Source organism: Malaclemys terrapin, chromosome 10, assembly GCF_027887155.1.
Source record: "Malaclemys terrapin pileata isolate rMalTer1 chromosome 10, rMalTer1.hap1, whole genome shotgun sequence".
NCBI lineage: Eukaryota > Metazoa > Chordata > Testudines > Emydidae > Malaclemys > Malaclemys terrapin.
Window position 1 is genome coordinate 87,375,224 of NC_071514.1, and position 27,871 is coordinate 87,403,094.

At 42.6% G+C, this 27,871-nt stretch overlaps 1 protein-coding gene and 1 pseudogene across 4 annotated transcripts; both read right to left on the reverse strand.

Moving 5' to 3' along the window:
* Positions 1–241: 241 nt before the first annotated feature.
* NSMCE1 (NSE1 homolog, SMC5-SMC6 complex component) lies at positions 242–27,639 on the reverse strand. Of its 4 annotated transcripts, none has more exons than XM_054041666.1 (9): positions 27,532–27,633; positions 24,952–24,993; positions 23,577–23,720; positions 6,760–6,881; positions 5,138–5,215; positions 3,489–3,635; positions 2,217–2,333; positions 1,198–1,318; positions 242–527 (listed from the first exon to the last, which is right to left on the reverse strand). In XM_054041666.1, the coding sequence occupies exons 3-9, from the start codon at positions 23,692–23,694 to the stop codon at positions 442–444; spliced, it is 789 nt and encodes a 262-aa protein (XP_053897641.1). In that variant the 5' UTR covers positions 23,695–23,720; positions 24,952–24,993; positions 27,532–27,633; the 3' UTR covers positions 242–441. The 4 variants fall into 4 exon arrangements, with proteins under 4 accessions (XP_053897641.1, XP_053897643.1, XP_053897644.1 ...); XM_054041668.1 differs by lacking the exon at positions 24,952–24,993 and adding an exon at positions 24,441–24,494 and having other exon boundaries at positions 27,532–27,627; XM_054041669.1 differs by lacking the exon at positions 27,532–27,633 and adding an exon at positions 25,880–26,243.
* LOC128844995 (U2 spliceosomal RNA) lies at positions 8,285–8,407 on the reverse strand (annotated as a pseudogene).
* Positions 27,640–27,871: the final 232 nt, after the last annotated feature.

Consider the following 27,871-nt stretch of genomic DNA (forward strand, 5'->3'; position numbering starts at 1 on the left):
CCTGGGCAGGACCCCATTTAATTTAACAGGACTGGGCATGGTATAAAGGTCTGTCTATGTGGATCAGCTTACACAGCCGAGGCAGCAGCAGTCAAATCTCCCATTCCTACACAGGTGTAATGCCCCACCCCCCCTTTGGCAATAATGGTAGGTATGTACACATACCATGACAGCCTCCACTACAGCTATGCTGACCTTCTTAACAATGCTGGAACGAAGCAAGACCTTTGAGCAGGGAGGCCAAGGTCAGAACAGTTTTATTTTCAAACTTCGAGCAAGATTTTAGCTAAGTAAAAACAAACCATAGAAAGAAAGTTGACTTTGTTCCCTAGGCATTCCTACTTTCAGAATGACACATTTTACACTAACGAAGTAAACTGCAATTGGGCTAATCTTTAAGACAGTGAAAGAAAATGGCCGCTTTAACTGAAGCTGGTCTTTCTAACGCCGCCTTGTTCCTGAAGATGAGGTTCTTCTCCTCTCCCTTGGGGCACTTGAAGGCAACTGGGAATCTGGCCGATTTATCTCTGTGTTAAGAAACAATGCAGTGTTAGTGAACAAATACTGGTTTGTGTTGTTACCGTGACAATACACTTTCATGAGCTCCAAATTCTCTCTAAATGGCTAAAAATGTGTAAACTCCTATTTGCTTGTGACTTCCATTAGAAATGTTCCATTTCAGGAATTCTGAGAAACTTCTGCTTAAAAGCAACTGAACATTTCCACACTTTTTTTTTTTTTTTTTCACTCAAAATACTGCTGGTAGCAGAGAGGGTCTAGGACTCCGGGAGTAAAGGCACAACCCTGACAGTAATAGGTGCACAAAATTACCAAAGAAAGATCCACCAGCTGAAATAGTTGAAGTTTCCAGTAAGTAAGGAAGTTCAATCCACTGTCACCTCATCATGACTACAGTAACTTAAGTATCACCATTAAATACATCTCTACCCCAATATAACGCTGTCCTTGGGAGCCAAAAAAATCTTACTGCGTTATAGGTGAAACCACGTTATATCGAACTTGCTTTGATCCACCGGAGTGCGCAGCCCTGCCCCCCCTCTCCCCCCCGGAGCACTGCTTTACCACGTTATATCCAAATTCGTGTTATATAGGGTCGTGTTAGATCGGGGTAGAGATGTATCTCAGTCCATACAGAGGTATTATTATACAAGAGTTTTAAAATGGGTTGCTTGCTACCTGGAATCTCATGTGGCCAAAACTCATTGCAGTGGGGACAGTGTGGTTCCGTCTGAGCTTTGAAATATTTTCCAGCACAAGGCAAGTGCATTCCAATTCCACAGGTTTCACATACTTGACTCTGAAATGAGAAATGTTACTGTTAACAGAAAGCATTTCTGGTCTCCCTCTCAGTGCTACAAAGCATGTCATCTTTGGAAAGAGTCTGCCTTACTGACCCAAAGTAAGAGCATTAACTTGAGAGAATTTTACTTCATTGCCAGCTGGAGGATCCTTGTAAACAGAGGCTGGTATAGGTTACAGGGAAATACGTACTTGGGAGCTGGGAAACGGACATTTGTTGGGGTGATGGAAAGAATCATAGCAAGAAAGCTTGGGAGCCAAAGGGTGTTGAGACAGGTGGGTGGGAAAAGGAGTGTCAGAACAGCGTGCCTGTTGGGGAAGACTGGGAGAAGAGAAGTAGCTGCAGGAAGCAGGGAATGAGTAATGGGATTGACAGCTGAGAAGAGGCGCTCTGGTTCCAGCCTCTTATTAGGGGGACAAGATTGGGCGCTTGTGGGGGTGCCACTGCCCAGCTCCTCAATGCAGTTTGTGGACTTATTCTAGAGCTCTGCGGCCACCACCAAGAGTGAAGATGGACATGCCAGACAGGGAAATCACCATGTGCTGAGCCCAGTGGCTTAGAATAGCTAACAACGGTTATGCACATGTAAAAATGGGAAAGATTCACCCCCAGCTCAGCTGACTGGGATAGGAGCCAACATGATAGATCCAAGGTTCTCACTGGCTGAGCTCACTTTCTCCAAGTTCATATATGTTTTTCCAGTGACAGCAAGCAGCAACAGAATGGGTCAGAATAGGTATTTTGTGTACTGTGGACTCCATTGCCAGGTTACAACAGCAGTCTGAACATAGAACAAATGCTCAGAAAGAAAAATATCACATACTTTAGCTACCATCATGCATGAGTGTTTCTCAACAGCAGACACCTACTGAGGAAGCCCAGCCCAATTTGTTACCTGGATGGCGAGGCTGTGACAGATGTTACATTTCCTCACCAAGTCTTGGTAGTTGCTGAGGATGTATTGCTCCATCTCCATTATGCAGCGAGTGTGCAACGTGTACTCCCCATCTCGCTAAGGGAACAACACCACCAACTGTAAGACTATAATATTGTTTCTTACAATTCACTCTTGACCTTTTTCTGACCTCGCTCTCTACCTTTTAGCAAAAGCAAAGCTTGACATTCATTTCTTTTCAGCATCCGGCAGAGCCCAATCACTGACTAATACAAAGACAATATCCAAATTCCACTCAAAGCACTGCACCTAATTAGCATAAAACAGCAGGAAAAAGCTCCCTTATCTTTAATAAATATGCATACCATGGAAGCTAAAGGTCCCTGCAAGCATTCGCCCATCCTCCATCCAAGACCACAGAGGTAAAAGAGATTATTCTTAACAAAATGTAGGGTTCCGTGTAACAACATATGCCTTTGCAACTGGACTTCTCTTTGGCACAGCTCTAAAATACCTAGATTACTGAGAAATATCATGAAAGAAAATCTGGCACCATTTCTTAACACATGTAATAAAGGAAGAGATTTTCAAAGGCACAAATGGGAGTTGTCTCCTGACCTTTAGTAGGAATAGGGCACCTACCTGTCCTTTACATTTTTGAAAGTCTCCCCCAGATCAAGGGAGCCCGTGGCAGAGGACGGTGTAGAGATTCAAGGGGAAACACCTCCAAGAGCAGAGGGTGAGCACAGCACTTACGGACATGGTCACCTCTGCTTGCCAACATAAGGGGTGGAACTATCACTCCAGCTCTTCTCTGGTGGGGCTAACACCAGCAGGGGCACAACCACTGCCCTAATTCAGTATTTAAAGGAGAGCTGCAAGTGTTCAGAGTGTCCCAAGCATGGAGACTATGGGAGTGTTTCGGCATTTTTCTCAGTTACACCTATGGAACTTTGCTGCCTTGCATGAGATCCTAGATGTAACTGTATTGTTTGGCTTGCAGAACCTTTGCTACTAGTGATGATACACAAGAAGAAAAGAGCTCTGTCCGAGTCAACTCCTAGGGTAAGCTTATAGAACAGCCAGATGCAAAGACTTGTAAACTTAGTACATTTTATATGGAATCATTGAGAAAATAAAAATTGGCTCACCCAATACCATTTTTACAAGTCACTCTTTAGAGTAGAGCTGCACTTTTGGCTGTCAAAGCAGTAAGAAAGAACAGTCAAAGCTACTACAATGCCCACTCTCTCTACAAGATAAAGCAATTACTTCAGAGAGCCACTTCTCCTGCACCAAATTCTGCAGCACTTGCTCTGCTTCCTTTTTCTTCATTTTCTTTGTTTTAAGTTGGTCAGCCAGGTTTAAAATATTTGTGGAAGATGCAAAGCCACTTTCTGATATGATGATCACATCCATCTGCAGAAAGAAAAATATCTGATGAGAAAAAACATACAATTGGCTAGCCCCAGTCCTGAGTTAATGGCAATGTGGAGGTTTTTTTCAGCACCTAGCTTAAATATACTATAAAATGCAACATATAATGCAAATAGTTCAGGAAACGACCAATTAAGAGGCTGTTGGCAGTGTTAACCTGCCACAGGGGAGACAATTCCTCAACTCAAACTGCAAGATGGGGGCTTGCAGGCAGCAATGTTGAAGCCCCTTTAATATACTGCAATGATGCTGAATATATGATGCATCCTCCACACCAGGGAGGAATCTGTGTCTTGACTTGGCCTGAGATCCATGCTTCCTTGATGAAAGATCTTTATCCATCAGGAAGGTATCTGTTCCAACTGGATTCATGTGCACAAGTAAATGTACTTGACATTCTTAGGCTGAATTGGTACTGCCAGTTTTCAGAAATTTTATCATCTTTAGTTTAGCTTCAGTGCAAAATCTGTGATGGCAACAAATCTTGGAGTGCTAGTGAAGGCAGGACACATGCACTTTCAGCACACTGTATCTGCTCAGCACAACTCTAGAGGAGAGTGGTAGTAACCTATGCCCTGGTCTACACTGTTGATCTCATCAATGAAGCTGCTCCAGTCTTAGACCAACAATGTAAGTATTTCTGAAAGCTGTCAGTGTAGATGAAGACAAACTTCACATTGAGGCAAGTGAGGATTTTCTTCTAGCAAGCAACACATTGCCCTTGCAGTCCATAAAGAACAGATGTATTTTTAGCTCCGGTAGGCCCAAAACATACACAGTCTCCGAGCGATCACAGAAACTCACTATACTCTTTACGAACAGAACCGAACAACATTATAACAAGAAACCAACAAAAAGCAAGATACTGAATTCTTATCATGGGAAATGCTAGTGATGACGACATTGGTTCACATGAAGCAGGATACTGCATATGAACCCAATGAAGGAGTCTGGAGCTTTGAAAACTGTTCGAGAGCTGTCTGCCTGTCGTCTTAGGCGGCATTGTCAAGTGCTATCAATGCATAGGATTCATCGACTAAACCAACAATACACAATCCACTTTACCACAATCTTCAAATCCAAGTACTAGGTTATTTATGTCAAAATCTACTGTATATTAAAGGAATCCTGAAACCTTCTATTCCCAGACAGAATTACCCAGTCATTGCTGGGAATTCTGGGACAGTACTGCTGCAGAAATATGATTATTAAACTAAAAGCAGGTCTGCCAAGTCTTGCTCTGAGAAGCACTTTCTCATTATTGATTTCGATTTAACACTACTTTATCCCCAAGAGGGAAAAGATTTATGCCACACTTCTATTTTTTCAATTGATTTGTGGTACAACTAAAAATGATAAACTAAAGCAATATACGGTAGCTTATTCTTCAAGCAGATTTCACAGACTATTCCTTTTATTTTAAAGAGGAGCCATTCCCCCAGCAGTCTGATTTGCTGAGTAATGAGATGACATACAGTACTTACAGTTTTTCTGAACAATTCTAACTCATTTTCTGTATAGTCAGATGCCATCTTAGATATTTCAGTTTCTGCCAGATTCACCTATAAAATAACATAATTATTGAACTAAAACTACCTTTGTACTTCCAGCCAGAACAAAGCATATATTATTTTAAAATAACATAAAGGTCACTTGTTGCAATAGCATGAAGGGGAACATTCTTTCTTGAGACAAAACCTTTTATTAACAAAAACACCTCAATCCTGCCCTTGTAGCACCGCCTGTATTCCAGTCTTGGGCCTCTCCTGAGCAAACACTCCACATTGTGCGCAAATGGAGACTAAGATGAGACTGAATTTTTCACTTATACTAAGCCAGTACTTCAGATAAAGGTTTAGATTCTGAGATAAGTTGAGATGAAAGGGATACAATAGAACAGCATTCAAAAAATCATGAAAATACCTAATAGCAAATAGTAATTTACTATGGTTAATAGGTGGCACTACTTGATTATTAAAAACAACAATACTTTGTATTGCTCTTGCACCTTCTACCATTATGTATTATTAGCCCTATTTTACACATGGGGAAAATGGGAACCAGGAGCTAAAGGCATTGGTCAAGGTTGTACAGGGCACATGATTCCCAGACCTGTGAAATCGGCAGACACTGTTCTATCTCTCACTGACATTTACAATCCAGAAATTCCAGGGAAATCATTTCCTAGCAAATCCTTTCTACTGGATGAATTTTTGATTAGCAGGTACAAAAAACCCATGTTGGGGAGATTTGAGAGCTTTCCAGATGAAGTTACAGATAGAGAAAAAAAAGTTCCTTTAAAAAAAAAAAAAAATCTTATTGCAGCACCACCTCTTAATATTTATGCTAAATAAGACACTACTACAGTCCTTGCTACCATGTTCCATTCCCTCGTGTCTATCACGTGAACAGTTTATCCTCACACTTCCCTGTTCTACATGTAGATCATGTAGATTCTAGAGCAGCTGTCAGCATAAAACTGAAGGAGTCCAGCCAACACAAGACATCACTAAGTGTGAGAAGCGTGCTGGCAGACACATCCTCATTCGTAAGATTCTGAATATTTGTTCTAAATAACATTGCTATTATAGTCCTTTGTTTCAGTACTTCTATTGGTACCTCACACTCAAGGATGGCATTTGGAGCCCAAAGAGAAATAGTAGCTATATTTGTTAAGCACTGGCAAAAATACAGTCCCTTCCCGAATGAGCTTACCAGTCTAAAAGTCTTAGGAGGAATGTGCACTTTTCATTGATATGCAGGCCTGCTCCAGGCACCAGCCCACCAAGCATGTGCTTGGGGCAGCGCCTGGAGAGGGGCGGTGCGGCGGGGTCCAGGCCGGTCGGGGAGAGCGGCCCCGGCTGGGCTCGCCGCCCTCCCCCCGGAGCTCCGGTCGGTCGGGGAGAGCGGAGAGCCGCAGCCGGGCTCTCCTAGGGCAGCAAAAAAGCCAGAGCCGGCCCTGTTGATATGTTACACATGACGATTAATTTTATGTTAAGTATAGAGATGACTCCCCCCTGCTGCTGCATCTTTGAAATGTGACATTGGTTAGCGTTACTAGTAGTTAGAATTAAATCCAGGAGGTGGCAGCATATCACACACTTACCAATGCGTAATATGTTCTCCCATCATCTTCAGACATTCCCTTCCGGATCTGCATAAAGAAAGGCTGTAGATGGATGTTAACAACGTTGATGAAGTCATCCAATTTATCATGAGCATGGTAGACTGGAAATTAAAAAAAAAAAAAAAAAATGGTTAGCTAGTCAGACAGCCAATCTCACACTACTGAAAACCCAGTCTTGGGCAACAAAGTTTGAGACACCCAGGCAGAGTTTTGAACATGTCTTGTACATTTAGCTGGCATGTACTTTGTCCTGTGCGCCTGTCTCAGTTACAAGAGATATTATCTGTATTACAGGAGCACCTGGAGGCCTCAGCCAGGGCTCTAGACCCATTGTGCTAAGTACTGTACAACTGTGTAATACAAAGGCAGTCCCTGCCCCGGCAAACTCACAATCTAGGTTTATGACAGGACTCCAAAGGTGGGTGAAACTGACAAACGAGGAAGAACCAGGTAAGAGTAAAATAAGCATGTGTTTGCATTATTAATTTGCCTGACCATGATAAGGTGGTGTCATGGCAGAGGTGAGTCTTAAGGAGAGCTCTGAAGGCATGGTCACTAGAGGAATATTCTTTTGGGCAACAACTACACCATTTGAATTTTAGTTGAAAGTCTGCTTGCACTAGCAGATCCTCTCCCCATGGAGGGAAATCAAATGCTGTGCTCGATAATTTTAACATCTGTCAAATTAGTTTGCACACTTACTGGTGGTGGTGTAGGGAGAAATAAAGGGTGCCACACTTAAACTATTTACAAATTTTTATTAAAGCTAATGTTAAAAAATTATATAGTACACAGTTTAAGAAAAGAGTGTCTGTATATCTGCGTATGGTGTTTAGATTATCCACAAATACAAAGTTTGTTTTTAAAGTCATAAGATATTGCATAATCAGCAATAACCCAAATTTAGGTGAACAAATTTAAGAATACAGTTTAGATATTAGCATCCAAAGTATTCGGATACATCACTCATGAAAAGTTATATAGAGAGTTGGTTGTGGAAAGCAAATATAGCAATTGCCCCTCAGCAACTGAGAATTTAGGGTAGGTTGTCCTTTTAGAAAATACAATCCATGAGGAAAGTATTTCAAACCTTCCTTCTCTTCTGCTCCTATAAACTATTCCTAGTCTGGGGAAAACATTTACAGAGACTACTCCCTAAGCTAAAATAGTGACATTTTCTCAAGGAGAAAGGGATGGAAAAATTCTCTTCTGTGGGGACACAGATGAACTACTGATCCAAATACCACACTTTTAGAAGGTACACTAATGAGAGCAGTGGGGGCACCTACATAGAATAGACTAAGAAAAGAGCCACTTAAATGGCCTATAAACTAGAGTAAAGTAAAATTAAGAAAAGCAGCCCACCCTCCCCCAAGCACCTCAACTAAAAACAAAATACAAATAACTAACCCAAAATAAATGAGAAATATATTAACATTAGAAACAAGACAGTAACACAACAATTTTTTTTCCACTTTCTTTTAACCAGAACATTCTCCCAGATGGGAGGTGCACCATTCCTGGAAGCACTGCAATACCAGGTTGATGCATGGAGTGGATGGCGTAAGCTCCTATTCCAGCTCCCTGTTTCAAAAATCCATTTAATATACACAAAAAGAACAGGAGTACTTGTGGCACCTTAGAGACTAACAAATTTATTTCAGCATAAGCTTTCGTGGGCTACAGCTCACTTCTTCAGATGCATAGAGTGGAACACACAGACAGAAGATATTTATACCTACAGAGAACATGAAAAGGTGGAAGTACGCGTACCAATTGTAAGAGGCCAATCAATTGAGATGAGCTATCAGTAGCAGCAGAAGAAAAAACTTTGAAGTGATAATCGAGATGACCCATAGAAGGTGTGAGGAGAACTTAACATGGGGGAAAAAAATTCAATTAGTGTAATGACCCAATCATTCCCAGTCTCTGTTTAGGCCTAAGTTAATTGTGTCTGATTTGCATATTAATTCGAGTTCAGCAGTCTCTCTTTGGAGTCTGTTTTTGAAGTTTTTTTGTTGCAAAACTGACACCTTCAAGTCTGTCACTGAGTGATTAGAGAGGTTGAAGTGTTCCCCCACTGGTTTTTGAATGTTATGATTCCTGATGTCAGATTTGTGTCCATTGATTCTTTTGCGTAGAGACTGTCCAGTTTGGCCAATGTACATGGCAGAGGGGCATTGCTGGCACATGATGGCATATATCACATTGGTAGATGTGCAGGTGAACGAGCCCCTGATGGTGTGGCTGACGTGGTTAGGTCCTATGATGGTGTCACTTGAATAGATATGTGGACAGAGCTGGCATCGGGCTTTGTTGCAAGGATAGGTTCCTGGCTTAGTGTTTTTGTTGTATGGTATGCGGTTGCTGGTGAGTATTTGCTTAAGGTTGGGAGGCTGTCTGTAAGCGAGGACTAGTCTGTCTCCCAAGATCTGTGAGAGTGAGGGATCAACTTTCAGGATAGGTTGTAGATCTTTAATGATGCGCTGGAGAGGTTTTAGTTGGGGGCTGAAGGGAGCGGCTAGTGGCGTTCTGTTATTTTCTTTGTTGGGCCTGTCCTGTAGTAGGTGGCTTCTGGGTACTCTTCTGGCTCTGTCAATCTGTTTTTTCACTGCAGCAGGTGGGTATTGTAGTTTTAAGAATGCTTGATAGAGATCTTGTAGGTGTTTGTCTCTGTCTGAGGGATTGGAGCAAATGCGGTTGTATTTTAGAACTTGGCTGTAGACAATGGATCGTGTGGTGTGTCCTGGATGGAAGCTGGAGGCATGTAGGTAAGTATAGTGGTCAGTGGGTTTTCGGTATAGGGTGGTGTTTATGTGACCATCGCTTATTAGCACAGTAGTGTCTAGGAAATGGACCGCTTGTGTGGATTGGTCTAGGCTGAGGTTGATGGTGGGATGGAAATTGTTAAAATCATGATGGAATTCATCGAGGGCTTCTTTTCCATGGGTCCAGATGATGAAGATATCATCAATGCAGCGCAAGTAGAGTAGGGGCGTTAGGGAACGAGAGCTAAGGAAGCGTTGTTCTAAGTCAGCCATAAAGATGTTGGCATACAGTCTCTACGCAAAGAATAAATGGACACAAATCTGATATCAGGAATTATAACATTCAAAAACCAGTGGGAGAACACTTCAACCTCTCTAATCACTCAGTGACAGACTTGAAGGTGTCAGTTTTGCAAAAAAAAAAACTTCAAAAACAGACTCCAAAGAGAGACTGCTGAACTCGAATTAATATGCAAATCAGACAGAATTAACTTAGGCCTAAACAGAGACTGGGAATGGTTGGGTCATTACACTAATTGAATTTTTTTTTCCCCCATGTTAAGTTCTCCTCACACCTTCTATGGGTCATCTCGATTATCACTTCAAAGTTTTTTCTTCTGCTGCTACTGATGGCTCATCTCAATTGATTGGCCTCTTACAGTTGGTATGCATACTTCCACCTGTTCATGTTCTCTGTAGGTATAAATATCTTCTGTCTGTGTGTTCCACTCTATGCATCCGAAGAAGTGAGCTGTAGCCCACGAAAGCTTATGCTGAAATAAATTTGTTAGTCTCTAAGGTGCCACAAGTACTCCTGTTCTTTTTGCGGATACAGACTAACACAGCTGCTACTTTGTAACATTTAATATACAGTTTATTACATCTGTATCTGTGCCAAAGATACTGGAAGTAGCTGTAGCAAAACTCATAACCTTCCTCTGTGCTACATGACTTGTATTGGAATGCGTTCTATCCATAATACACAATCTAACTGAAAGGGCAGAAATTGATCATATATTATTTTTGTACTGACGTACACTGGCAGGTCTGAGCGAAAAATTTGATAGGATTAATCTTATATTATCAAGATGTGGCCATTTACTCACTACCTTTATCACTCTTCTCATAGGCTGTATACTTCCCTCTATCATCTATCTGTCTGTAGATTGTAAAATCCTTGGAGAAGGGATCATGCCCTCTTTTCTCTTTGTAAAATAGCTAGAAATAATGGGTGCTCTGGGAAATACGTTATTTATACTGATAACTGCGGTCTTCTGGAGGTATCAAAGGATGCCTTGTGGCATCACACAGTCCAGGTTGGTGTAAGATCTGTATGTAAGCCAAGACACCCTTTTATTCCAAGATGTCAAACTATAACCAGTTTTCAGCCCAGTTGGGTTTTTTACATTTTTTTTTAAACTACATCAGTTTGGTAAAAAGTTGCAGTTTACCAAAAAATGATTGTGGATGATCTTTCTGTAACAATAATACATTGTCTCTTTCTTTAAGGTGTAGAACACAGTCTCAACTAATGCCATATCAGAGATGTAGCTATTTATTGTGCTTTCAGTTGAGGAGAAAGGGAGGAAAATGCTGTTCCAAGACATGGAATAGATGAGATAAAGCAAAATCGTTCATAGCATAGAAAACAAAGCATATGCTAGAACCAACTAGTGTTCTTTATCCTCTCTGTAAATAAATGAGTCCCAGCCCTGAACAGTAGATATGCACATGGACAATAACATGTGGCAGCATTAGAAGCAAGCTCATTATCTACAAGCATAGGACGCATATTGGAGCATTTGCTTTGGCAGGAATTATTTAAGTTCAAGGGCAGTTGACAGACCAGCAGAGTAGTAACTAAATGGAACACTGTAAACAATCTGATTTTATTTTAAGTCTGAGACCAACTCTTAATAATAAACCAGATCAACAGACCCCTGGCCAGAACACAAGCTGGAGGTCCGCTCTGGAACTAAGGACTGTATCTGTACTGGAGGTCTCTGTGCCTCTCCTAGGGATTGTGAGTATAAAGCAAACTAAATGCTGCTTTGCCTTTTGGTTAATGATCATTCTGACTCAGACACTGGGCTGAATATTCATCCCCTCTTTTAGACAAGGAAAGTAATAGCAAAATAATGACAGAGATAAAGACCAGAGAGTTTTTACCACAGGATTGGTCAGAGAAACCATAGCTTCCTAGTAAGTTTCAGAATACATACAAGGGCAGATACAAACCTAGGGATCCCTTATTTAGGACAAAAGACTATATAAAAAATGTTAGTAAGGACTTTAAGAAATGTGACAGGCCCTTTATTTACACATCTTACTTGACATCTAAGCATATGGTATATTACACTATTTTGTGTACTTAATCTCCACCTATGCAGATGTCAATTACAAAGGAGAGAAAAGTGAAGTTCTACTCTGAAAAGTGACAATGTAAAAACAGCACCTTGCATCTTTACACTTTGACTCCGAACGGATTTAATGCAAAAGTCATTGAGAAACGATGTAATATTCACTTTTCAGAGTACAACCACGCTAAGAAAAATGACACCTATACCATAATCTTCAATGTTCATAATTTTTTAGGGTTTAGCATTAAACAAAAATTAGAATGAACCATGAAACTATAAGATTACTTTGGATTTTAAATCCGTGGTGCTCAGTTTTGATTTCACAGCAGGCTAACTAAAGGTGAGTGTCACTGAGAAATGCTTAATTTCTCCATTTCATCTAATTATTCCTCAAATACAAACTTTAAAAAAAAAACTTCTATGAAAAGCACCCTATCACACTTGGAAATCTTGCCAAATCATGTAATTATTACATGTAAAAAAATAAACCAAAAAAAAAAAAAGCACCTACAAGAAAAACCAGAGCTGCTTGTAAGTCTGACAGAATTGTATTATTGTTAGGTGCACTTCACATTAAGAAGACTTAAAATTTCACAGGTTGCAACTGCATTTACCATATTGACTGATTTACAGGGTTATACTTGAGAACATCTTTTTCATTAGCTTTCCTGTGTTTTTCAGGTTCAGCATTCACACATGCAAAGAGACCAGAACAAGTCTGTGTTTTTGTTTGGTTGGCTGGGATTTTTGAGGAGGACTGGGTATTTGGCTTTGATTTTGTTTTGTTTTTTAAATGTATCATGTTCATTATGCTGGTGCCTAGGGACCAACCAAGAATAGGTCCCATCCCCCGTACTCCACCCCCATGGTGATATTCAGTGTTTGTACAGTGCCTAAGAGATAGTCCTTGCCTCAAAGAGCTTACAATCTAAACTGTGTTTGACTTCTGACCAGACTTCACCATTAGCTGTTAATCCTTAGGATGTGTATCCTATTTTTCATTATTAGTAATAAATGATAACCTATATGTATACAGTTCCCCCAAACACATTACACACAGATCTCCAGTGCAGATTTCCATCCAAAACACTGTTGCTTATAACAGGGCACAGCAACACCACACAACAGTTTAGAAAAAGAAGAAGGTATCCAACTGCAGAAGGAATTTAGGGAGGCAAAACAGAAATACTCAGGTTGGAATCAGGCCAGAATAACAGGATTAACACACTTATAAAAGTGCAATGCCATTTTACTGATCACGAGCAACCAGGACTTTGGGCTTACAATGAACCTAAAAATGCCACCCACGTACTACCATGCTATGCTGATGGTTCAGCATTGACTAAGAGAGAACATACATCTATTCAATCACCATTAAAAGTGGAACTAAAACACAGATTTTTTAAGTGTGGGTAATTAACAATTGGATTGATTTTAAATCAAAACGGGATGAATGTCTTTCTATAATATTCTCTAGTTCAACATCAAAACATCGGGCTCAAAGCAAGAATCACTGGGTAGCCTGTGGTACATAGGACACCAAAATAGATTATCACAATGATCCTGTCTGGCCTTAAACTCCAGGAATCTATAGATAAAAGTTTGCTTTGAAAATAAAATGCTCCCTATACAGCAGCATATCACTGATATGCAAACTGCTTGGAATGGCAGGAAGGAGGCTCCCACAACCAGTGATGGGTACCAGCATGACTTGGAGGGACAACTGTCCATGAGGCCACTAAACCCTCCTCTTTCAGACCCCTCCTTCAGACTCCTTCTGCCCAAACATCTATGAGAACTGAGTCAAAGTGGATTATGCAGAACCACACAAAGGCACTCTAATGCAGAATAAAGGGGGACTTGGGCAGAATAGCTACTGTGGATTCTGGGCTATTTCCCCTTATAGACAAGCCCTGAGTTAGTGCATAATCTCATTGCTGAAAACCCTGTGCTTCCTCAGCATGTTCCTACTGTTGTGACACCTTTCCTTGTGTCATGTCTAAAATTAGATAGTTCTTCAGGGAAGAACTAGCTATGTATTTTTATTTGCACTTATGAGGAGCCTAGCACACTTTTGGGCATTGTAAAGTAAGACATCATCATTGTAGCACAATGTTCTCTTCAAACAGATAGGTATATGCAAATTCCACCACAGATAAAAAAAATCCTACAAAACTCTAGCTGAGTTTGGCAGACAAGGTTTTAGTATAATTAACACACTGGGCCCCACACAGAAGCACAAGATGAAGTTCTGCAAAATGCTCCTGAAACTGATGATCTGAAACTCCTCTTTCTCATATATAATTTCTTGAATGATACTGTAGATCTCACCACAAAAAAGCACAAAATTTGTGGTGCTTAAGAAATGTGGGGCTGTAGAGGAACACTGCTGCTCTTGGGTAATTCCTTCTGAGCCCTAGCCACCATATCTGGTTAGATAAAACACTTGTAGTATAATTTACATTAGTCTTTCTTTAAGCTAAGACATTTCCTTTTGAACATCAAATAGGGAAAAGGAGCAATTTTCTCTAATCCCTTCTCTCCTCTCTTATCAAGGGCCCTTCATATGTGTATGTGTATTTTATTGAAGTCATTTTTATATCAAACATAACTAACTCAGTCTACACAGTTACTTTTCATAATGAATTATACAAACATTACACAGGATGGTTGCTTATTAGCACTTGCCATTGGCTTGAAATGCAACATGAATTTGCCTCCCCAAGTGTGAGGGGAGAAAAGGGGAAGTAAAGACTCTGACCTTTCAGTTTTCTTCACAGCTTAATGAGTCTAACAGAGAAATCCTCATGACTGGCCAAATCTCAGAAAGATAAAGAGGGAGTCAGCAGTATGTACCAATTCTGCAAATTTATTTTGAGAACATGTCAAATTCAAATACTTTAAAGCAAAGAATATGCAGGTCTGCTGGGTTAACAATCCTGGGATGGAGGGAGAAGAGTGTAAACCTCATTATTCAGTCCATGACCAAGAGGATACTAATAGTATTATAGAGAAAGATGTGCTTTTCAAGGGGCAGGGAGAAACAGGGTCTTTCTAGCTTTAGTAATTAAAGAAGATGAAAGCTGCCCTGATGTCTGTGCCCCCCAGTTATTAAGGAAGCACAGAAAGACTGGAGAAGAAAGGTGCTTGCTGGTATGTGAGAAGGCAGGGAGAAATGAATGAGTGACTGCTAGCTCAGTGATACAGAATAGTGTTACTATTCTGCCTACGGGCCCCACTCATGGGCCAGGACCCCATTGTGCTAGGTGCTGCACAAACAGAACAAAAAAGACAGTCCTGCCCCCAAAAAGAGCTTACAATCTAAGGATAAGACAAGACTTGACATATGGATACAGACAGAACATGCAAAGAAACATTGAGACAATATTGGTCAGCATGATAGTCCTACACCAGCAGATTAATTATTATCTGTTTTTGTAGGCATCATGGCAAAGGAGAGTTTTGAAGGAGGATAATGAGTTAGTTTTACAGATGTTTATGGGGAGTTCCTCCCAAGCGTGAGGGGCAGCATGGGAAAAAAAGCACAAAGGCGCTTGCAAGAACACCTAGTAAGTGGGCGATGGGAGGCTGCCACCAGGGGCTGATCAGAGGCGAGGGTCAAAATCAGGAATAGCAAATTGGAGATCATAGTTGGGGAGGTTAGACCACAAAGGGCCTAGAAAGTGAGGACAAGCACCTTATGTTTGATGTGAGAGAGAAGGGGGAACAGTAGAGGGATGCAAAGAGAGGGGCGACGTGGTCAAAGCAATGGCCTAGGAAAGTGATCTTTACAGCAGCATTTGTAATGGATATGAGTAGGGCAAGATTTAATTTGTCAAGGCTAGAAAGAGGGATGTCGCAGGAATCCAGAGACGGGGTGATGAGAGCTTGGCCAAGAGTTTTAGCTGTGTGGATGGATAAGAAAGGCCATATCTTTGAGATGTGATGCATAAAGAATAGATATGATTTAGACAAAGCCTAGAGGTGAGGACCTAGAGAGATTTCCAAGTCAAAGACAACAGCCAAGTTATGGGCCTGAGTTACAGGCAGGATGACAGTATTGTCCACAGTGATCAAGAAAGGAGGCAGCTAGATTTGCAGAGGAGGGAGAAAAGCAGCTCTGTTTTAGCCAATTTTAGCTTAAATGTTAAATGTTCACAAGGAGATGTCAGAGAGACAGGATGAAATTTTAGTTTGGACAGAAGGAGACAGGTCTGGAGTAAAGAGGTAGATCTGTGTGTCATTAGCGTAGAGATGGTTATTGAATTTGTATTTGTGGATGAGATTACCCAGAGATAAGGTGTAGAAGGAGAAGGGTAGGGGACAAAGAACAGAGCCTTGTGGAACACCCACACAAAGGTGAAGGGAGGACAAGAAGGATCCTCCGAAGAACATTCTGAAGGGGAGATTAAAGACGTAGTAGGAGAACCAGGAGAGGACAGAGGCATGGAAGCCAAGAAAGGACGTGATTTCAAGAAGAGCATGGTCAACACTGTCAAACAGGGCTTTGGAGCGGAGCCCGGAGCTGGAGCGCAGAGCAGTAGGTTTGTGCCCAGAGCTGGAGCAGAGCCGGAGTGGAGCAATTGAAAAATTTGATTGCTCCAAATCCCTGCTGTCAAAGGCAGCTAACAGATCAAGGAAAATGAGGATGCAGTACTGGTTCTAAGCAGTGGCTAAGAAGAGGTCATTAGAGACTTTGGCAAGAGAGGTTTCAGTGGAGTGCAAGGAGTGGAAGCTTGATTGGGGAATGTCTAGGATGGAATTGGAGAGAAACACCAAACAGTGATTGTAGTCAGTGCACTTAATGAACTTAGAAATTAAACAGAAATGGGGCAGTAGTTGAAGACGCAAGTGTGGTCAAGGGTAGGTTAAAATAGTGGTTCTCAAGCAGGGGTACGCGTACCCTTGGGGGTACATCAACTCATCTAGAGATTTGCCTAGTTTTCCAACAGGCTACATAAAAAGCACTAGCAAAGTCAATACAAACTAAAATATCATACAGACAATGACTTGTTTATACTGCTCTACATACTGCACACTGAAATGTAATATTTATATCCCAATTGATTTATTTTATAGTTATATAGTAAAAATGAGAAAGTAAGCAATTTTTCAGTAACAGTGTTCTGTGACACTTTTGTATTTTTATGTCTGCAAGTAGTTTTTAAGTGAGATGAAACTTGGGGTACACAAGACAAATCAGACTCCTGAAAGGGGTACAGTAGTCTAGAAAAGTTGAGAGCCACTGGCTTAAAATACCCCAGCCCAAAATGAGGAAACAGCAGGTGGGAGGATCACAGTTCTTTTCAGAAAAGAATGCCATTCCCCCCAGTCTCCTACCAACGCAAGCACCTTTAGAAGGGGTCAAGCTAGGCTCTATCACACGATGGCAATGCAAATACTGGTCTTTGGATTTTTAGAAAGAGGAGCGGGTATTACAGAGGTGACCAGGAGTGACAAAAGCTTCCCCCACAAACTGCTGAAGACATCATAGGGATAGTAGGAGCACAGCTTGAGTCATGTTTGCCTTGCTCTCTCAGGTTTGCTATAATGTGTTTTATCCACTGGGGAGACTTACACCACAGCTTAATCAGCAAACGGCATTTTAACAGAATCGGACATCAAACAATTCTATCCTGAACAATCCTGCATATTTGTGTTTTAACTGAAGTTTTAAAATAGTCACTCATTCTGAGCACCACTGTGATGGGTGCTGGAAGTGAGTCCAGAGATACATCACTAGACATGTGGAGCACTCTCTCTCATGTGTTCCAATCCTACTGATGAAGATACTATAAAAGCACTTCTGGTGTTATTGATTCATGGTAGTGATCTAAGGCCCAATCAGGATCTCAGCCCCACTAAGAGAAGTGTTGTACATACATACAAAAAGATGCTCCCTACCCCCAAAAGCTTACAAAATAATTTGAAATATGATGGAAAAAGTGAGCGTGACAAACATTAGAAAGGAATGTGATCACTTCATCTAGCTATGGTGTTCCATAGGTCAGCTATTGCACAACTGTGATGGAGTATTTGCCCCACACAAGCCTTAACTGGGTTAACCGTATATGTTGCACCTGGAGGGAGGCCAGGGCTTGATAAGCACTACTTACAGATGAACCTCACCTGTTGGAGAAACAGGGCCAGGAGTATAGAGCCAGGAAGTGAGAGCAGTAAACGGCTGTGCCGTCACTGCCTAGATGGAAAGGCAATTGTCCAGGGACAAGGAGGAAATCCAGGGGGAGAGTAAGCCCTAGAATCCTATCCTGAACTAGAGAGGCTGGGAAGGGTCAGGTAGCCATGGGGTGCACAGCATGCTCCAGTGATAAACCCAAAGATAAGCCAGGAGATAAAAAGATGGGGTAGGATGGAGCCCAGGGAAACAGCAACAGGTCTGTGATTGAGCAGACCTAGGTTGCTAGTCATAGGATCTGGTACTTGAAGTAGTGGGTAGCCCTAGGTTCCCTTACCAGCCACTGGGAAAATGGCACTGGACCTATTCTTGGAATAGAAGACTGCCTAAGATAGCATATGGACAGCTTGTCTAGTGGAACTTTATTGAAGAAGGGGGAGTACTATACACTGACTGGGCTAGAGGGCTAGGTGATGAAGAGGAAGTGCCCTGAGTCATTGGGAGAGAGAGAGGTCACACTGTGAGCAACTGATGGAAGAGGGAGCAAAACCAGGTGAAAGCTAATTCCAGACCCAGCCACAAGGGGCACCTATGGTGAGTAGAACCCCATTGCAACTTGGTTCCTAATAATTTGAAAGGGGCTGTTTTTGTGTCCTCTTACGCTTAAAACCAATTTCACACTCTAATGTCCTAGCACTTGGAATTCAACCATCTGGTGATACAGACGTGGGAGGTTAACCCTTTAGCGTAATTGAATTGAATTATGCTAATTCTATAGCATGTTAAATTTGATGTGATCACAAGGATATTATGCTACTACACTTTAATGATAGTGCATCTGGACACACTGCTTCAATAAAGAAGTCCATATCCAGGAATATAGAGAACTTTGAAGAACTACATTAAATGCTACACTTCCGAGTTTAGTACACATCAGTAATGCTACAATAAATCATATACTGACTGGATCTATTTAGAGGCTGTTAGAAAACAAGGAAGAGCATGATGTATTTGCCCTTGGAAGCAAAGCTCTGACACATTGCTGTGCTTGCTCAAGAAATGAATGTAAAGAAAGTAAAATCATGTTCTATTCAATGAGTCAAGTTCAGGAGCCTTTTGTCCACAAAATCTCCTGACTTGGCACATGGCCTTTAAGGTAGAGTATTTATTGTGGTTATAACATTTGAAAACTCCCACACATCTGAGTAATTTCACAACCTTTTTGCATCCCACACAGGCTGTGTGTATATATATATATATATATACACTGAATACACTGTACTTAGAAGGTGGGAGTTTTATGGTGTGCTACTCTGTTTTCAGGAAATCTTCCCAACAGATGACCCTTTCTGATAAATTATTTAACTAACTTTTACTACACTGTAGCTCACTGGCCTAGAAATAGACTTTAAGGCCAGAAGGTACCATAGTGATCTGCCTTCTAGTGTGACCTTCTGCACATTGCAGGCCATAAAACCTCACATACCCACTCCTCTAATAGTCCCATAACCTCTTGAGGACTTCAGTAACTGCCAATCTTGATTTAAAGACTTCAAGTTATGGAGAATCCACCATTTACTCTTGTTCAAACCAGCAAGTGACTCATGCTCCATGCTGCAGAGGAAGGTGGAAACCCCGGGGCCTCTGACAATATGACTGGGGGGAAATTCATTCCTGATCCCCAAATATGGCCATCAGTTAGACCCCCAAACATATTGTCAAGACCACCAGCCAGACACATGGGAAAGAATTCACTGTAGTAACTCAGAACTCTCCCCATCTAATGTCCCATCTCCAGCCATTGGGGATACTTGCTACTATCAGTCACAGATGGGCCACTTGCCATTGTAAGCAATCTCATACCATTCCCTCCATAAACTTATGCAGTTCCATTGTGAAACTAGTTAGATTTTTTTGCCCCCCTGACTCCCCATGGAAGGCTGTTCCAGAACTTCACTCCCCTGATGGTTAGAAACCTTCATTTAATTTCAAGCCTAAACTTGTTGATGGCCAGTTTATATCCATAGACTATCAGGGTTGGAAGGGACCTCAGGAGGTCATCTAGTCCAACCCCCTGCTCAAAGCAGGGCCAATCCCCAAATGGCCCCCTCAAGGATTGAACTCACAACCCTGGGTTTAGCAGGCCACTGCTCAAACCACTGAGCTATCCCTCCTCCCCAAAGCTCAGTGGTTTGAGCATTGGCCTGCTAAGCCCAGGGTTGTGAGTTCAATCCTTGAGGGGGCCATTTGGGGATTGGCCCTGCTTTGAGCAGGGGGTTGGACTAGATGACCTCCTGAGGTCCCTTCCAACCCTGATATTCTATATACTCCAAGTTACCCTATACGTTTATATGCATGTGTGCCAACATTGGCGCTTAACTTAAACGCCAGGGAGGGAGAAGAGTTATTTATCCCTCTGATGTATTTATAGAGAGCAATCATATCTCCCCTCAGCCTTTGTTATGTTAGGCTAAACAAGCCAAATTCCTTAAGTCTCCTCTCATAAGGTAGATTCTCCATTCCTCTGATCATCCTATTAGCCCTTCTCTGCACCTGTTCCAGTTTGAATCCATCTTTCTTGAACAAAGGAGACCAGAATTGCACACAATATTCCAGATGAAGTCTCCTGTATAGTGGTAATGACACTTTCTTATCTCTACTGGAAAGACCAGAACTGGGACCAAGCTGTAAAGTTTGCTGTAATGTTCAATGTTGCTCTGATCCAGACCTCTGGTTCAGGACATCTCTCCTAATTACAATACATATCTTTATCAAACAAGGCACAATGACTTGTGTGTTTTCAGGAAAAAACTTAAGCCAGTTTTGAATTTGAGGGGGTATAGGGGAAGCAGTGGTACTCTCCCATGTTTTACTCATGTTAGTCACCACAATATGATACTGCTCATGGGAGATTGCACAAATGTTTAAAATAGGATTGTTCCTGCTCTCTGAGCTTCTTCAGAGGGGTTTGAATATGCCCACTGGCTTTGCTAGGCTCATTCTGATTAAGGAACAAAAATAAGTAGTGGTATCTCCCAAACGCCACCCCACCAATGGTGCTAAAAAATTAAATGTAGTTCACAGTAGATTGAGCAGTTCTGTGATCTCTTCTTCTCCTTTCTCACATGAGGAATGGAATAGTTAACAATGGTGACAATTAAACTCTCATTGGGCATCTGAGTTATGGCTTGCCTACATGGGGAAACAGACTGGAATAGATTTTAATTTGGAAGTGGATTAAGTTAAACCACAAAATAGCACCCTTAGTGCAGAATACCTCCTCATGGGGTTCAGAGTAGCAGGCGTGTTAGTCTGTATCTGCAAAAAGAACAGGAGTACTTGTGGCATCTTAGAGACTAACAAATTTGTTAGTCTCTAAGGTGCCACAAGTACTCCTGTTCCCCATGGGGTGTTAGCGTGCTTTAAAAGTCATACCCTAGCTAATTCTACAATGTCTCCTCCGTGTAGACAAACCCACACCGCTCATTGAAATGAAAGAAGTAGTTCACCCTCTGAGCTATTGTTCCAGGCTCTCTGCAGACTCGTGTAGCTATTTCTGCATTGGTTATATTCAGTTCACAGTGTTAAGGTTTTCTTTGCAGTCATAACAGCTAGAGAGTTACTTTTTCCCATTAAATCTGAGATTCTGAAGAACAAGAAAGTATCTTAAGAGAGGCATTGGTATGCTGTACTACCGCATACCAGCTTAATCTGAGCCATGATTTAAACCAGCTAATATTCTAGAGGTATCTGGATTCCAATATCCTCCTCCTGCTTTTCCTGGTGAGGATCGCAACAGCAGCAGCATGGAAAATAGGGAGAGCCAGACCTTCTTTTCCTCCACAACAGGTTCCAGCTCCTCCTGGGGGATTCCCCAGCATTCCCAGGCCAGGTGGGAGATATAATCCCTCCAGCGTGTCCTGGGTCGGCCTCGGGGACTCCGCCCAGTGGAACATACCCAGTAGAGTTCCAATGGAAGTTTCCATGGGCATCCTTATCAGGTGCCTGAACCAACTCAGCTGGCTCCTCTCGAGCCAGAGGACTAGGTTTTTTTCTTAAATAGTCACTTAACTTTTTTCTATCCAAAACTGTCTTATCTTAATAACTTTCAGAAGCTGCCTTAGCGCCCAGTCCTACAAACACTTTACTCATGTAAGGAGTAGCATCAGTTGGTAAAGCTACTCAGGTTCAGAAGCATCTACAGACCTGAGCCTGTAGATAGCTTTGTACTAATTATTTGCCAATTAGTTTTGTTTGCAAATATGTGAAAGATGAAGGTCTTGTGACCTTTGATGCTTTCAGTTTTTGTTTTGTAAGCAACAATTTAGTTTTCACTTTGTTTTATCAGATTGTATCACCTACTGCTAAAAATTACTAATTAACTAAAAATGTTACTCATTTCAGCTTAATTTCAGTTTGTCCACCACATTTTCAAAATTAGTGAAGGTATAATACAGATAGTAAGCAGATCTCTCTGAAACATCATAACAAAATTGATTACACATTCCTATACCATTAAAGCCTTAAAAAGAACTTCAAATGAAACTGAAAGCACAAAACCAAAATTCCTGTTTTACAATGTACAGAGTTCACTACTGAGTCTACAGGGACTAGTGAATATGTAGTTAAATTTGGTGAAGGATTTAGCCTTGAGAGATACTTTTCCCGCGCAGGCAAATATGTTATATAATATCCCCAAGAAAGGATGAAGTGGCAAATTTAACACTGCCAAAAAGGCATTACTTTAAAACTGTCAATTGCAAATATGAATAAAGTTTTAAATATGCAATTCTAAAGACACTATTTTTGTAAAAGCCTTTTACATGTTTTTTGGTGAGGTTTAAATTGGTTTAACCCTTAATTTCTTTGTTTTTATTTGTGCTGTTTACACTATTAACATTATTTTAACATAACTTTCTATAGGGTATATGCTAACCAGGAATGTAGCTGTTTGTAAACTGCACATCTGTTAGTCAGATTTAACACTGCAATCTGGAACTAGTGACATGTTACTTCATGTGGGAAGGATCTACTCAGTTCCCCATTTAAAAAGCACACTTCTCTGAAATATTTCTGCCTACGTAACACCCTGACTACTGTAGTTCAAAGAAATTAAAGAAAATCTCCTTTTCATTCAGCTGTTACTCTGTATGTAGTCAGTTTTGCTTGTATATTTAGGCCCCACTCCTGAAATCAGATCTGTGCAAGTGAACCTCTGGTGCTGATGTAGAGTCCTGAAGTCCTGGATTAGAGACAAGGAAAACGAGAGAGATCCCAGTTTTAAATGGGTCAGCGTCAGCAATAACCTCAATGATCTGACCAACGTTTTCCTGAGTAAAAGAGGTCTTGGTAAGGCTAGGTGTGTACTACTGCTGAGGACACAATTTGCCTACAAAGTCAACATGTTACCTAACTGGTAGCTCTGGAAAGCACTTTTGGATACCCAGAATATGATGGGTGCAATAGAAAACCCAATTTTACTCTGTTCTCTCATTCACTACACTATTGTTTTTCTCAGGAAATGAGACTAACCTTTATGGATTTCACAGCAGTCCCTGTGTAATGTTCTAGCCACCGATCCTTCCATTATTCCATGGGACATCAGCACCTGCAGGAACCGTCGATGACCATCAGTCATCTGGGTAGCCATTGAAATGTTACACTAGGTTTAGAAGGCTGCAGAAGGAATAAACTGGAATTAGATGCACACATTCAAGCAAAATATTTATCTATACGCACATTTGTAAATACCTTCTATCAAATCAATCCAGATCGGATACTGAAGAAAGAAAAATAAGTTCCCAACAGCACAAATTACTTTGATCTTTGTATAAGATTCCAAATGAGATTTCAATTTCACAGGTACCTTTAGGAATTCCACATATAACTTTAGTTAGTTTTAATCCTATCCCCCCTTCCTGGAAAAAGTGAACATACCAGTGAGAGAAGAAATTTTATTAGGGCAAACAAGCATATTCATGAAGTTTTAGCTCAGAATGCACATAGGGCTTAATGTCGATGCTCTAGAGCAGTGGTTCTCAAACTTTTGTACTGGTGACCCCTTTTACATAGCAATCCTCTGTGTGCGACCCCCCCCCCCTTATAAATTAAAAACACTTTTTTATATATTTAACACCATTATAAATGCTGGAGGCAAAGCGGGGTTTGGAGTGGAGGCTGACAACTCACGACCCCCCCATGTAATAACCTCACGACCCCCTGAGGGATCACGACCCCCAGTTTGAGAACCCCTGTTCTAGGGTATTTGTTATGAAGACACTATCACTACTTCACAGGACTCTTTCAGATATGAAATACAACATTGCATGCATTATGCCATTGTACTAGCCATATAAAATAGTGGTATTACAGTTCTCAGTGTCTCAGTTTCCCTACCTGTAAAATGGGGGAAATGATACTGACATCCTTTGGAAAGCACTTTGAGATCCACTGAAGAAAAGCATTATATAAAAGCTAGGTATTATTATTACAATCAATAAAACAGTTGGTATAGTTTTATGTTCAATCCATCTTCTGGTTATTTTATCAGAATAATATTGTCTTGTCTACTTAGCCCTGGTCTACACTAGGAAGGGGTGATCAATCTAAGTTATGCAACTTCAGCTACGAGAATAACGTAGCTGAAGTCGACGTACTTAGATCGACTTACCGTGGTGTCTTCACAGCTCCCCTGTCAACTCTGCCTGCACCTCTCGCAGTGCTGGAGTACAGGAGTCAACGGGAGAGCGCTCAGGGGTCGATTTATCCTATCTAGACTAGATGCGATAAATCGATCCCCGCTGGATTGATTGCTGCCCGGGATAGTGTGGCCATAGCCTTAGACTGTAAAAGGTCAAGCATGTGGTCTGTGTGCTAAATAAAAGCATCCCACTGAACCCTTCTCTACCTTTTGGGACACCATCCTCGGTGAGAGAAAACCCACAGCCAGCTAAGAAAGAGGCAAGAAACAAATATTAGGGCAAAGTAATACTAGTTACCCTAAGCTAGTGGCGCTCAACTTTTCAAGACTACTCTACTCCTTTCAGGAATCTGATTTGTCTTAAATACCCCAAGTTTCACCTCACTTAAAAACTACTTGCTTACAAAATCAGACACAAAAATACAAAAGTGTCACTGCACACTATTGCTGAAAAATTGCTTACTTTCTCATTTTTACCATATATTACAAAATATTCAATTGGAATATAAATATCGTACTTGTATTTCAGTGTCTAGTATATAGAGCAATATAAAACAAGTCACTGTCTGTATGAAATTTTAGTTTGTACTGACTTCACTAGTCCTTTTTATGTAGCCTGTTGTAAAATGAGGCAAATATCTAAATGAGTTGATGTACCCCATGGAAGATCTCTGCGTACCCCCAGGGGTACACATGCCCCTGGTTGAGAACCATTGCCCTAAGCCCTTCTGTGTACTGAACAACTCTGCCCACATTTGCCAGTCATACTGGCACATAATAAATGATGTTAAAATCCTGAACTGTTTAATTTTCTTTAGCATTGGCACATGGAATACTGTTTCTACTCCCTGGCCTTTCTAACCAATGCCAAATGCCGCCAGAGGAAATAATATGCTGTAAGACTGAAGTGGCCTTTGCACCAAAAACAGAACTTGTAACTTCTCTATTCACACCACACAGATGTAAGAGCTCAGTTACTCTCCAAACTCTCAAAGCTATCACCAGCCAGAGGGTATACTGCCGGGGGCATAGTCTTACAAACAGCTTTAGGGACTGGATGAAAAGAAAATTCATAAAAGGTTTATGGTGTGTTTGGGGCTCATTCTCTCTTTAAAGTGAATTGACCAAAACCTACTGCAGCCCACTCTATCCAAAGCTTCATCTACCCCCTGCCAACAGCCACTGTGCTCCCCTGGAGATTCTGTTAGAGGTAACAGTTCAGACTCTGTGATGTTTGGACTCTTGACTGACTGGGGCACCCACTTAAAGCCAATTGTGACATGGTTGCTTTCCATGCTGTGAAATGATTTGAGATCCACCAAATTCATGTCACCCTCGGCAAAAAAAAGAGTCCTCCGATGGAGGTAACTTTCAGTCACTACTGCCCAAGGCTGGAGTATTATTAAGATGGCATGTGAGGCCCAGCCCCAGGCACGCAGCTGGCATGGGAAATGCTGAGGTTCCTCCTGCCCACTTGGTATTTCAGGTCTCATGCACATGTGCCCTTGACTTTAAATTCTAAATGAGGGAATTAATATTTTACCCTGAACCTACCACCTCTAAATCCCTGCAATCTACCCTACCCCCTCCAATGTCCTCCCCACAACTTACCCTGCCCCCAACCTACCTACCCCACCTCCTCCCACTCCCCACAACTTACCCTGCCCCCAACCTACCTACCCCACCTCCTCCCACTCCCCACAACTTACCCTGCCCCAACCTACCTACCCCACATCCTACCCTACCCCCTCCCAATGCCCTCCCCACAACTTACCCTGCCCCCAACCTACCTACCCCACCTCCTCCCACTCCCCACATCCTACCCTACCCAAACCTACCTACCCCACAACCTACCCTACCTCCTCCCCACAACTTACCCTGCCCCCAACCTACCTACCCCACCTCCTTCCACTCCCCACAACCTACCTTCCCCACAACTTACCCTGCCCCAACCTACCTACCCCACAACCTACCCTACCCCCCCCACAACTTACCCTGCCACCTACCTACCCCACCTCCTTCCACTCCCCACATCCTACCCTACCCCCTCCCAATGCCCTCCCCACAACTTACCCTGCCCCCAACCTACCTACCCCACCTCCTCCCACTCCCCACATCCTACCCTACCCAAACCTACCTACCCCACAACCTACCCTACCCCCTCCCCACAACTTACCCTGCCACCTACCTACCCCACCTCCTCCCACTCCCCACATCCTACCCTACCCAAACCTACCTACTCCACAACCTACCCTACCCCCTCCCCACAACTTACCCTGCCACCTACCTACCCCACCTCCTTCCACTCCCCACATCCTACCCTATCCCCTCCCAATGCCCTCCCCACAACTTACCCTGCCCCCAACCTACCTACCCCACCTCTTCCCACTCCCCACATCCTACCCTACCCAAACCTACCCACCCCACAACCTACCCTACCCCCTCCCCACAACTTACCCTGCCACCTACCTACCCCACCTCCTTCCACTCCCCACATCCTACCCTATCCCCTCCCAATGCCCTCCCCACAACTTACCCTGCCCCCAACCTACCTACCCCACCTCCTCCCACTCCCCACATCCTACCCTACCCAAACCTACCTACCCCACAACCTACCCTACCCCCCCCCACAACTTACCCTGCCACCTACCTACCCCACCTCCTTCCACTCCCCACAACTTACCCTATCCCCTCCCAATACCCTCCCCACAACTTACCCTCCTCCCACCTCCCAAGTCCAACCTACCCCCCTCCCCACAACCCAACCTGCCCCCCCCCCGCGCTCACCCCTTCCTGCCCTGATTGGCCCGGCGCTCTTCCCTTTTCGGGCGGGACTCGAGGATTCGGCGCTCGCCGCTGTCACCTGCTGACATCGATGACGCGGCTGGTCTGAGTCCGCCCCGCCCCCTCCCACAACCCCTCCCGCGCCGCTACTCCCCCCACCCCGCGCGCTGCCCCGCCCCCTCCCACAACCCCTTCCGCGCCGCTACTCCCCCCACCCCGCGCGCTGCCCCGCCCCCTCCCACAACCCCTCCCGCGCCGCTACTCCCCCCACCCCGCGCGCTGCCCCGCCCCCTCCCACAACCCCTCCCGCGCCGCTACTCCCCCCACCCCGCGCGCTGCCCCG

Coding starts and splice junctions, on each gene's coding strand:
- NSMCE1 (XM_054041667.1), bottom strand. CDS start 23,694: ATGGCTACCCAGATGACTGATGGTCATCGACGGTTCCTGCAGGTGCTG. Junction 5,216..6,759: donor GGAGAACATATTACGCATTG/GTAAGTGTGTGA, acceptor GTTATTTTATAG/GTGAATCTGGCAGAAACTGA. Junction 528..1,197: donor TTGGCCACATGAGATTCCAG/GTAGCAAGCAAC, acceptor TTCTTAACACAG/AGATAAATCGGCCAGATTCC.